Raw genomic sequence first — 13151 nt, forward strand, 5'->3', positions numbered from 1 at the left:
CACACACAGACAGAGTCATAATCATAGTCATAAAACGTTTTTGTGAAATAAAACGTATCATTGGCTGCATTTACACAGGCAGCCCAATTCTGATTGTTTGCCCAATTATAGGCAAAAGAGCTGATCTGATTGGTCAAAAGACCAATTAGTGGTTAAAGATCAAAATTGGATTGCCTGTGTTCGAGTGAAGACACAGACAACATATCAGTTACACTATGGAGCTCTTGTAGCATTATATCCAACCACCTGCATGGTCACAGTTATACGAGAGTCTGAAAAGGCCTGGGCTCCACCAGACTATTAGACATGTTTCTCAGATCAGCCACAGAGTGGACCACCCTGTAGCCTAAAAGAGAGAGTGTATCATTGCACAGAGTCTGCAAAGTCCTCACTATATCAAACCCTAGTCTCAGCCTCCAGCTCTCTGCTGTGGCTTTGGAGTCTCTGGTGGTGGAGTACTTATAGTTCCACTCGGATGTAGGAGGCGCGCTGTTGTTGGTGTTATGTGCGATCCACGAGCGCACGCTTTCATCCATCTCCAACCCCACAAACCTGTAGATCTCCTGAGCCTTCTCCTTGGGGTTGAGGGCCAGGTCCTCGTAGCGCACCAAGAGGTAGCGTCCACGCAGCCACGCCGGCCTCTGCAGCATTGTCTCTGCTGAGTCTGCCATGTCCCTGCAGGTGCTGGTGATCTGAGCTAGGTCTACGTAGCGCGGCTGCCTGCCTGTAGCGTTCCAGATCTTCCAGGCATGAAACTGCTCAGAGAATGCCATCATGCGCGAGGCCAGGATGGCTCTGGGGTCGCGCACCAGGTGAACGATCCTTAGGTCTAGCCGAGGGTCCTCGGTCAGGGTGCGCAGGTCCCCCACCTCAGGGACACGCACTGTCTTGATGGCCACGTGGCCCCGTGAAAGACACGCGATGGAGGCCAGGGTGAGGTTCAGCGCCCCGCACTTCTTGGGGCACCAGGTCTCATCAGGCTGACTCCCAGAGGCTGAGGCCCCTTCACCACCCTCGGGGCACACAGGGGGGGAGCAGAGAGCTCGGCTAGAGCTCCGGCGGAAGAAGGACCCAGTGACGTGGTCCTGGGGCTCAGGGCGGATGTAGTTCTCCAGGAAGCGTAGGTCACAGGTGTAGAGGTTAAGGAGGAGGTCCCGGTAGGCCCCCAGCAGGGCCCGGCGGTCCAGGGCCCGACGCAGTCTGCCACTGGAGTTGGTGAAGGCCTGCTGGACGTGGTAGAGGGGCTCGAACGCGTAGAAGATGGCCGGATGCTGATTGAAGAGCTGACCGGTGAAGGAGGAGCCGCTGCGGGTGGTGGCGAACAGGAGGATGTGGCGCCGGGAGGCCATGGCCGATGTTTCCATGGGCAACGTGTTGTCCTCACACAGAGCTCTCCACCTGGAGTCTAGAAGGACAAGGGGACAAGGAGATGATATCTGTACCCATGTAATACACATAGCCTATTGTACTGTGATAGTTGCAATAACTACAATAGCTGCATATCTTTCTAGAATATGATACAGTTGATTAAGTATTTAAAAAGTCTATATACAACAGTATGGGTCTTAGTTGACTTATTTAGAGGGCAACTTCATGATTGTTCTTTATTTTACTACTTTATAAATAACTGTTCATATTAATTGGTTGACTTTCATACAATTTCAGATAAAGACATTCTGCAACCAATCCTAAGCTCTTGGCACATGGACACGTGGAATGAAAGAAGTTTATAAAAGTAAAATAGAATCCGGTATCATCATCATAACAGAGGACTAAGAAAAACCAACTGAAGACTCTATCCAGCCAATTTGCTTAAATAATTCAGAAAGTAGGCTAAACATGCATGAGTAAGATGCTTGTCTGCCGATGTTTACCCAAGGACTGGTGAAATGTCTCTTCTCTAAATATAGAGCGGATTGCTAACGTGTAATTACTGCTGATGAGGAGTTGATTGCAAAGGGGTCGTTACTTTTATCTGGAGACGAGCTTGACGAAAGGCGTATACAGCCACCCCGCGAAAGCTGATTAATGAGGATAAACTGGAGGATAATTGTCAAATGAATAAAAATGAATCACAGATATTACATCTCTCTCATCCTTTCCTCCATGAAAAGGGGACTTCCCTTGGGTAAGTATTAGCTTACTATTTGCTCTCTCCCTCTGCTCCTCGAGAGTCACTAACTAATGACCCACGCAAACAAACTTTCTTCCTGTATGAATACCACATAAATGTTTTATGTGGGCAAAAATTCACAAAATCAAACTTGTGAACCCTGAATATATATACTCAATTAGGAGGTTTTTGAAATATATTATCAAGCAATTGTAAAATAAAATGTCTATGTATGCCCTCTACTGGTCGCATTTAAAGTGACTGCTGGCCATCAGTTGAGTCACAAGTTATTTCTACTGTCTAATCAGTGGCTGTCAGTGCCGTTTAAGATGAGGGAGGACGATTATTTTTTTCATGAGCATGGCCTTATTTCTATTACAGCATATTGGATGACTGTCATTCATATTCCATTCACCCAGTTCAATGTAACATTGATAGGTTTATGCTACTACATGATACAACAATTTTCCCTATACCCATCATGAGTTTGCTACAACCTAGCCTATGAATGAAAGTTACAACGTAGGTGCACACAGGTCGAGAGGAGAAAGATTTTAGGTGACAGACAGTGACACATGGACAGACAGTGACACATTCAATACCAAGTTACACACAGCCTGTAAGCCGTTTAGTAGTTAAACCGGTGGGACCCGGTGGCAATAAATTAGTAAAACCAAAAGCTTACCTTGACTTGGAAGAGTTCCAGTGTTGGATAGTCATAGCCAGCTAGCTAACATAGCATTCCTCTGTTTGAGCAGGGTGTTTGAGTAGGCTAAACTACAGTAGCTAGCTGCATTTGCTACCTAAATAAGTGAAAGTAAAAAAATATATATCTCACTTGCTCCTCCTTCATTTTTGAATTAATTAATTTGTTCAAAACTGTTCACCTATTGTCTTTCTCTCACTTTGAGTCAACTACTCACCACATTTTATGCACTGCTGAGCTAGCTGTAGCTTATGCTTTCAGTACTAGATTCAGTCTCTGATCCTTTGATTCGGTGGACAACATGTCAGTTCATGCTGTAAGAGCTCTGATAGGTTGGAGGATGTCCTCCGGAAGTTGTCATAATTACTGTGTAAGTGAGAACCATGATCCTCCTAGGTTTTGTATTGAAGTCAATGTACACAGAGGAGGACGGAAGCTAGCTAGCTGTCCTCCAACTACACCATGGTGCTACCCTACAAAGTTGTTGAGGCTCCTGTAGACCTTCGTTGCAAAACTGTGTGTTTTAATTAATTATTTGGTGGAATGTGAATATATTTTGTGTAGTTTTATCTATATAAAATATATTTTCTTAAATGAAATTCACTGTGGAGGATGGTTCTCCCCTTCCTCCTCTGAGGAGCCTCCACTAGTCTAGCTACATAATAGAGGCCTCAGTTTAAACCCTACCAGTTACTGAGCAAGACTAGAACACAGTCTCAATTAAAATTCTACTTTAATTAAAGAACAAAATACATACAGTTGAATGTATAGCTACTTCTGTTTGTTGCTCAGTCTTGTTATGTGCTTTGCAAATAGAGCCTTACCTTTGGGCTGTTGGCTCTCACAGCGGTAGACACACACTAAGTACATACAGTATAATGCAGGCTCCCATGTGTGCTCCCTAAGCCATATATACAGTCCAGCCACTTTGTGCTTGTTCTATATTAGTGGTTACATGCTTGGCAGAGATATGCCTAGACCTTTGGGAAGCTGGCTTTGGCAGTGGTAGACACACACAAAGTAGGCTAGAACATACAGCAGAATGTGTGCTCCCTAAGCCATATACTAGCATAGCCACTTTGTGCTTATTTTTCTGAGTTAGTGGGGACATGCTTGGCAGAGTTTTGACCCTACCTTTGGGGTGTGGGCTCTGGCAATGTAAGACTCCTCAGTAGACACACAACGTAGATACACTGGAATGTATGCTCCCTAAGCCATGTAGAGTACAGCCAATTGTGCTTGTTGTTGTGCATTAGTGGTTTCATGCTTGAGTTTTCTCTTACCTTTGGGCTGTCGGTTTTGACAGTGGTAGACGCCACCGTGGCAGGGCCCGGACAGGGAGTCTCTCAGGGTGCGGATGGCTGTGTACTGGACCCCCAGAGAGGCACACACCAGCAGCAGCACTGTCTTCCAGGAACACTCCATCCTGCGTCCTCCTCCGGCCTTACATCCTTCACGCTGCAGCCACCAGGGGAAACACAGAGAGGTGACACTCCTCACACACTGTCCTCAGGGAGAACAAGAGCGATGCAGAAGAGCAGTCCTCTGGGATTTTAACTTTCTGCAGACATTCTGACCAGAGCAGGAAAGAAAAAAATATTTTACGAGCAGCTTTTTTCCTTCTTCATAACGTTTCAAAAATCAGAAACTTTATGTCAAAAAAGTATGCAGAAAATGTATCCATGCCTTTGTCACAGATTAAACTACTGCAATGCTCTACTATCCGGCTACCTGGGTAAAGCACTAACTAAACTTCAGCTAGTGCAAAATACGGCGGCTATAACCTTGACTAAACCCCAAAAAGTGTGATCATATTACTCCAGTGTTAGCTTCTCTACACTGGCCTCCTGTTAATGCTAGGGCTGATTTCAAGGTTTTACTGTTAACCTATAAAGAATTACATGGACTTGCTCCTATTTACAGTGCCTTCAGGAAGTATTCACACCCCTTGACTTTTTCCTCATTTTGTTGTGTTAACAAAAAAATGTTTGATTTTGAATCACTGGCTTACACACAATAACCCATAATGTCAAAGTGAATTATGTTTTTAGGAATTTTGACAAATTAATTCAAATCAAAAGCTGAAATGTCTTGAGGCAATAAGTATTCAACACATTTGTTTACATTTAAAAAATAATCATTATTTAACCTTTATTTAACTAAGCAAGTCAGTTAAGAATAAATTCTTATTTACAATGACGGCCAAACTCGGACGGAGCTGGGCCAATTGTGCGCCGCACTATGGGACTCCCAATCACAGCCGGTTGTGAGACATTGTTATGGCTAGCCTAAATAAGATCAGGAGTGAAAATGTGCTTAGCAAGTCACACAATAAGTTGCATGGACTAAGTGTGCAATAATAGTGTTTAGCATGATTTTGGAATGACTGCCTCATCTCTGTACCCCACACATAAAATTATCTGTAAGATCCCTCAGTCGAGCTGTGAATATCAAACACAGATTAAACCACAAAGACCAGGGATGTTTTCCAATGCCTCGCAAAGAAGGGCACCTATTGGTTGATGGGTAAAAATAAAAAAGAAGACATTAAATATCCCTTTGAGCATGGTGAAGTTATCAATTACACTTTGGATGGTGTATCAATACACCCAGTCACTACAAAGACACAGGCATCCTTCCTAACTCAGTGGCCGGAGAGGAAGGAAATAGCTCAGGGATTTCACCATGAGGCCAATGGTGACTTTAAAACAGTTACAGTGTTCAATGGCTGTGATAAGAGAAAAATGTGTTTTTAAACAAATTAGAACGTAACTGAAAAGGAGATGAACCATTGAAACGAAACAAGGAGGGGGTGAACAGTGGTAAGTTCTTGACTTAAAAAAAAGAAGAATATAAATATATATATATATATATGTAATGTAACTTGCAATGTATGATATTAATCCAGTTTAAACATAATAAATCAAATCAAATTTGTCACATGACAAATACAACAATGAAATGCTTACTTACAAGCCCTTAACCAATGATGCAGTTTTAAGAAAATACCTAAAAAATAAAAAGTCAAAAAAAGTAAGAGATAAGAAAAACAAATAATTAAAGAGCAGCAGTAAATAACAATAGCTGGGCTATATACAGGGGGTACCAGTATAGAGTCAATGTGCGGGGACACTGGTGTCGAGGTGTTTGAGATAATTATGGACACACAGGTAGGGTTGTTAAAGTGGCTATGCATAGTTGGGGAGGTGCAAATAGTCTGGCTAGCCATTTGATTAGCTGTTCAGGAGTCGTATGGCTTGGGGGTAGAAGCTGTTTAGAAGCCTTTTGGACCTAAGCGCTCTGGTACCGCTTGCCGTGCAGTAGCAGAGAGAACAGTCTATGACTAGGGTGGCTGGAGTCTTTGACGATTTTTAGGGTCTTCCTCTGACTCCGCCTGGTATAGAGGTTCTGGACGGCAGGAAGCTTGGCCCCGGTGATGTACTGGGCCGTACACACTACCCTCCGTCGTGCCTTGCGGTTGGAGGCCGAGCAGTTGCCATACCAGGCAGTGATGCAACCCGTCAGGATGCTCTCGATGGTGCAGCTGTAAAATCTTTTGAGGATCTGAGGACCCATGCCAAGTCTTTTCAGTCTCCTGAGGGGGAATAGGTTTTGTCGTACCCTCTTTATGACTGTCTTGGTGTGCTTGAACCATGTTCGTTTGTTGATGGTGTGGACGCCAAGGAACTTGAAGCTCTCAACCTGCTCTAGTACAGCCCCGTCGATGAGAATAGGGGCGTGCTTGGTCCTCCTTTTCCTGTAGTCCACAATCATCTCCTTTGTCTTGATCACGTTGAGGGAGAAGTTGTTGTCCTTTCACCACATGGTCAGGTCTCTGACCTCCTCCCTATAGGCTGTCTCATCGTTGTCGGTGATCAGGCCTACCACTGTTGTGTCATCAGCAAACTTAATGATGGTGTTGGAGTTGTGCCTGGCCATGCAGTCATGAGTGAACAGGGAGTACAGGAGCGGACTGAGCACACACCCCTGAGGGGCCCCCGTGTTGAGGATCAGTGTGGCGGATGTGTTGTTACCTACCCTTACCACCTGGGGACGGCCTGTCAGGAAGTCTAGGATCCAGTTGCAGAGGGATCTTTTTAGTCCCAGGGTCCTTAGCTTAGTGATGATCTTTGAGGGCACTATGGTGTTGAATGCTGAGCTGTAGTCAATGAATAGCATTCTCACATACAGTAGGTGTTCCTTTTGTCCAGGTGGGAAAGGGCAGTGTAGAGTGCAATAGAGATTGCATCATCTGTGGATCTGTTGCTGCGGTATGCAAATTGGAGTGGGTCTAGGGTTTCTGGGATAATGGTGTTTCAAAGCATTTCATGGCTACAGAAGTGAGTGGTACGGGTCGATAGTCATTTAGGCAGGTTACCTTAGTGTTCTTGGGCACAGGGACTATGGTGGTCTGCTTGAAACATGTTGGTATTACAGACTTGTGAATGTTGACCTGTTTAAAGGTCTTACTCACATCGGCTGCGGAGAGTGTGATCACAGTCATCCGGAACAGTTGGTGCTCTCATGCATGTTTCAGTGTTACTTGCCTCGAAGCGAGCATAGAAGTTATTTAGTTCGTCTGGTAGGCTCGTGTCACTGGGCAGCTCTCGGCTGTGCTTCCCTTTGTAGTCTGTAATAGTTTGCAAGCCCTGCCACATCCGACGAGGATCGGAGCCGGTGTAGTACGATTAAAAATAGCCTAATTCTTTTTTTCAATCAACAAAGAAATTACAATCAGTTGTTTGCATCATTTCTTGTTTTGTATCTCATGAAATAGAAAAGAAACAGATAAATGTGGTTTTAAAACTGATCTTGTTTCAAATAAAGAATTTATAAATAAGAGAAAACAGAGGATGGATCAACAACATTGTAGTTACTCTACAATACTAACCTAAATGACAGAGTGAAGAAAATAAGGAAGCCTGTACAGAATAAAAATATTCCAAAACATGCATCCTGTTTGCAATAAGGCACTAAAGTAAAACTGCAAAAAATGTAATGCCATAGAAATTAACTTTATTTCCTGAATACAAAGCGTTATGTTTGGGGAAAATCCAAAACAACACATCACTGAGTACCACTCTTCATATTTTCAAGCATGGTGGTGGCTGAATAATGTTATGGGTATGGTTGTAATCGGCAAGGACCTAGGAATTTTTGGGGATAAAATGAAACGGATAGGCAAAATCCTAGAGGAAAACCTGGTTCAGTTTGCTTTCCAACAGACACTGGGAGACAAATTCACCTTTCAGCAGAACAATAACCTTAAACACAAGGCCAAATATACACTGGAGTTGCTTACCAAGTAGACATTGAATGTTCCTGAGTAGGGTGGAGGCGGTCACGAAATTTCGTCAGCTGGTGATCATCAAGCAAATAACTGTTGGTCTCACGGTAATTGACCGTTAATTAACATAAACACATTTAGCATCTCCTGGCTTCCAGCCCACTGATGCAGACCTTTGGAACATCTACATTTTAAAAAGTCAAATAAATCCATGTCATATAGCCTACAACTTCACAATAAATCCATTATTTATTTTTAGACGGGTCTAAAGAAGCATGATATGAAAAAATGTAGTCTATTTCAGAAGAACAGAATAGCATACTCTGAGTTGTCCTTTTGTTAGGTCCTGATCTGGCTATGCCAAATGGCTGTGGATTACACTAGTTCATAGCAGACAAGATTTTCTTAGAATTCCGTGGCATTATTTTATATTCTGTTATAGTATGAAGAATACAATTGAACAAAGCTGAATAAAATAGAAAGGATATTTCCCCCAAACGATTTGAGGAAGTTTACACATGCGGCTATTCTGTGTTGAGCGGTTAACAAAGAAATAGGTACTCCTATATGCTTAATTTAGAGTTATTAATGTAACTTTAGTTGTTCTACAAATGTTGAACTCTATGTTTTGATTTTTAATACATTGTAAGGCTGCATGATGCAACAATAATGATGATTTTTTTTTTTTAAGTTGCTTGAAAAGCATGAGCTCTGCTTAGTTTTTTGCACAGGCTGTACACACTTCGTCAGTCTCTCATTCACAATTTTAGAAGCACCTGATAATGCCACGAATTTCCCTGCAGCATCCCCTTTGTGTGACCACGATGCACCCTAAAAAAATCCAGGCCATTTGCAGCCCTTCTCCCTAAATGCTGCTCGCTCTGAAGCACCTCTCATCTCACTCACACAGCTCTCCATCACGTGATCGGGTCTTTCTCACAGGCTACAAGTGAAGACTTGACCTATTCTATTCTGTGCAAGAAATAAATATTCCAAACATGGTCTGGGACAGTTGTGGGATGCGATAGATGCCAAATTAATACAACCACGCAATGAGGCTGACGCAACAGATGAGAACATTTAGCTTAAAATGTTGATAAACTATTAGGCTATTTCTTCATATTATAAGGACAGCAATGCACACATGGCAGTTGGCTTTAAGCGTGAATGATCCATTAGTGGGAAAACACCATTATCAAAAGTGACCACAAATGTGATTATGCATGTAATGCTTTTATTATAAAGGTGCATTTTTATGGTGAAAATTATCTTCCCCAAACTTGAAACTCACACGCTGCTTATGTATGCCAGTTAGGCTCTACACCCCTTGTAAAGCGGATTAATGTGCTTAAATTTAAGAAGTTATTTGGCCCCTTTAGTTGTGATACAAACCTTATTAAAACATATAGGCCCTATGGGCTAGGCTACATGAGGTGTGCGACTATGATTGAAAAACTCGCAAAAAAAGGCTTTGTTTCTTATGGTAGGCATCATTCACAAGTGATAACATATAATTCACAAGTGATAGGCTAATATTGTCACCAATCAGACTATTCTTGATTTAATCTTGTCTTTACATATACTAAATAATATGTGTGAACCATTTTTTTTATTTAGAATGAACCATTATCATGCACCTGTATCGAAACAGGGGCAGCAGAAAAATAGCGAATGGAGGACACTTTTCCCCGGTGGTTTATTTTCATGCCAGCCAGGTAGGCTATACTCCTGTTGTAAAGAGAAGCAATGTGCTTAATATTAGGAAGGTTATATAAATATAGTAGGCCTAGCCTATAGAAACTGATCCTCCTCTTTTCAGTAGAGGCTTATCACTCTGTTTTCTCACGCAATTGCATACATAGCCTTTTGAAATGGGCTCTCATGAAGTGTTTGATTAGATTTTCGAATACATTTGCATTGGTGTCAGAGTGATTGGAGGGACAATAGAGTGCTGAGTACCAGGCAGTTGGTAGGCTACTAATGACCATCAGTAGCATCAGAGCTTGGAGAAGCCTAATTACATGACCAAACGGTCACATGGAATTTGACTGCCTTCATGACTCGTGACCGCCGGTAATACGGTCACCGCAACAGCCCTATTCCTGAGTGGCGTAGTTAAAGTTTTAACTTAAATCGGCTTGAAAAGCTATTTCAAGACTTGAAAATGGCTGTCTAGCAATAATCAACAACCAAATTGACAGAGCTTGCAGAATTTTTTTAATAATAATATTGTGCAATCCAGGTGTGCAAAGCTCTTAAAGACTTACCCAAAATGACTCACAGCTGTAATCGCTGCCAAAGGGGATTCTAACATTGACTCAGGGGTGTGAACACTTAAGTAAATTAGATATTTCTGTTCTTCATTTACTATAAATTTGCCAACATTTCTAAAAACATATTTTAACTTTTTCATTATGGGGTATTGTGTGTAGATGGGTGAGAAAAAAAAGTATATTTAATCCTTTTGAATTCAGGCTGTAATAACAAAATATGCTTTTTCTGGTTTCCTGTGTGATCTTAGGTATGCTCTCTCTCTCCCCTCCCAGAGAACCTGAGCCCTAAGACCATGCCTCAGGCCTGACGACTCCTGGCTGTCCCCGTCCCCAGTCCACCTGGTGGTGCTGCTACTCCAGTTTCTGCTGTTCTGCCTGTGGTTATGGAAACCTGACCTGTTCCCTGGAGGTGCTACCCAGACCTCTCTCTCTCTCTCTCTGCTCGGCTATGAAAAGCCAACTGACATTTACTCCTGAGGTGCTGACCTGTTGAACCCTCTATCACCACTGTGATTATTATTTGACCTATGAATGTTTGAACATCTTTGATTTGGCTTTAATGGCCATGTACTCTTATAATCTCCATCTGGCACAGCCAGAAGAGGACTGGCCAACCTTTGGGCCTCGTTTCTCTCTAGGTTTTTTCTTAGGTTCCTGCGTTTCTAGGAAGTGTTTCCTAGCCACCGTGCTTCTACATTTGCATTGCTTGCTCTTTGGGGTTTAAGGCTGGGTATCTGTATAGGCACTTTGTGACAACTGCTAATGTAAAAAGGGCTTTATAAATACATTTGATTGATAGATAGATAGCGGGGTTTTAGGGAAGCAGGTGAAAGAAGTGACAATGGACAATGCTGACAGCTAAAAGTATGAATACACCATTTAAAAAAATTGGTTAGGGCCCCCCTGAGTGGATCTTGCTTGCCAGAATCTCCCCCAACTCTCTCCTCTGCCAGGGGGGCAAGTCACATACAGTAGCTGACATGCAACAGCCACAGGCAGACCAGCTGAGAGAGAAGGGCGCACTCTCACAGAGAGAGAAGCTCTACTGACCTGAGGCTACAGACTAACCCCGGTGATATGACAGAAGATGAATCTAGACCTACATGTCTCCCTGTGCCTCACAGAAAAGAGAAATGCAAACTGGCACTTTGAGATGTGGAAAGGTCAATTGTGGATCTTATCTTGTACATTTTGACTTACAGCACCTGTCTTTACACTGAATGCATAGACATGATTATTAAACAGGACATAAATGCCTCATGCAACATGCAAACTTATGCAGGTGTGTGCATTTACACACACACAATCACATAGGCTATATACAACCCACAGAGCACAATCAAGTAGTTAGAAAGACAATAGATAAACTACAAAGGAAATATCTAACATTTGGTGGTGGTGGTGTTGTGGTGCTCATGAAAGTTTATAATCATCTCATGTAAAAAAATGGCAAGTGTTAATAAAATATTGAACATATAGGTGCATTTTAAACAAAAGAGTGATATCTAAATGTTATTCAAATAAAACTTTATATATGTCTCCTCCATCAACTCAGAGCAACAGGGTGTAAGGCGTCGTGTACCTGGTGCCAAGAAAATGCACAGTCAATGACATGTTCTCTAAGATATAAGATAAGAAATCACACAATAATGCAAACTATCGGTGGCGCAGCGCCAACATCCTCCAACATAACCGTAGTCTATATGTTGCACGGTTCGGTAACCTGTGCAGTCCAGGTAAGCCTAAACGTGAGTTCAAGTCCGTCGTAATTCATCACTGGCAGTTACTATATCTGATAATAATAACAGTGTAGATAATATACTAGTTCACAGTCACACAAATGTTGCCGTATGAATCAACACTAAATACAAAACAGCAATAAATAAATAAATGCATCTTACCATATAAACTCTGCCAAATCAGCTCGGTAAAGTCAAATTCATTGGTGGCACCCTTTTAGAGGAGCTCCGTAAGCATCTTCGTGTTCTCAACGGTTTGTCCAGTAGCGGAGTGGGATGAGCAGTGGGAACTGAGAGGACGAGCAGCGCCGGGTTGTGGAAACGCGCAAAGGAATTGAGCAGCAGAGAGCGCTTGAAGAGGCAAAGCAGTAAGCCTCCCCCGTGTCATTTTCAGCCCATAGCTGACTCAATAGTTGGTTTCTTTCGATGTCTTATATAATAGGCTTATAATAGGCTTTGAATCATCACACATTTTAGAATAACTGTAAAACTATACTAGATTTGGGAAAACAGGTTCATATGGTAACCAAAACAACCTGCCCAGATAGCACATTTAGTTCCTTTGAAGTTGTAGGAACAAATGTTTTTGGTTTCACATTGATTGTGGGACCGGTACCGGTAAAATGTAACGTTTTTTAAATGTTCTGAGAAGAGATGTAAAAGTTTTCCCTGTTCGGGTAACATTTATTTTTAGGTTGCAGGGAGGTTCTGAGAACGTTTTACTCTGGTTCCTTGAAAGTTTTCCTGGGAGGTTTTATTGACATTGAGAATGGAATTCATAGGTTATTTGGAGGTTTTGAATAACTTCCTCAAAACTTTAACTGAATGTTTCAGTAAGACTTAACTTCTACTTCATCACAATCCCGGATCCGGGAGCACCCCCATCAGTAAAAAAGCTGACTAGCATAGCCTAGCATAGCGTCACAAGTAAATACTAGCATCTAAATATCATTAAATCACAAGTCCAAGACACCAGATGAAAGATACACATCTTGTGAATCCAGCCATCATTTCTGATTTTTAAAATGTTTTA

The 13151-nt window shown here is 42.3% G+C and overlaps 1 protein-coding gene across 1 annotated transcript; it reads right to left on the minus strand.

Moving 5' to 3' along the window:
• Window positions 1–260: 260 nt before the first annotated feature.
• On the minus strand, window positions 261–4244 carry LOC120065924 (carbohydrate sulfotransferase 1-like). Its single transcript, XM_039016964.1, has 2 exons — window positions 4103–4244; window positions 261–1405 (listed from the first exon to the last, which is right to left on the minus strand). Exons 1-2 carry the CDS (start codon window positions 4242–4244, stop codon window positions 261–263), a joined length of 1287 nt encoding a protein of 428 aa, XP_038872892.1.
• Between the last annotated feature and the right edge of the window lie 8907 nt (window positions 4245–13151).

The sequence above is a fragment of the Salvelinus namaycush genome, chromosome 21 (genome assembly GCF_016432855.1).
Source record: "Salvelinus namaycush isolate Seneca chromosome 21, SaNama_1.0, whole genome shotgun sequence".
Taxonomy (NCBI): domain Eukaryota; kingdom Metazoa; phylum Chordata; class Actinopteri; order Salmoniformes; family Salmonidae; genus Salvelinus; species Salvelinus namaycush.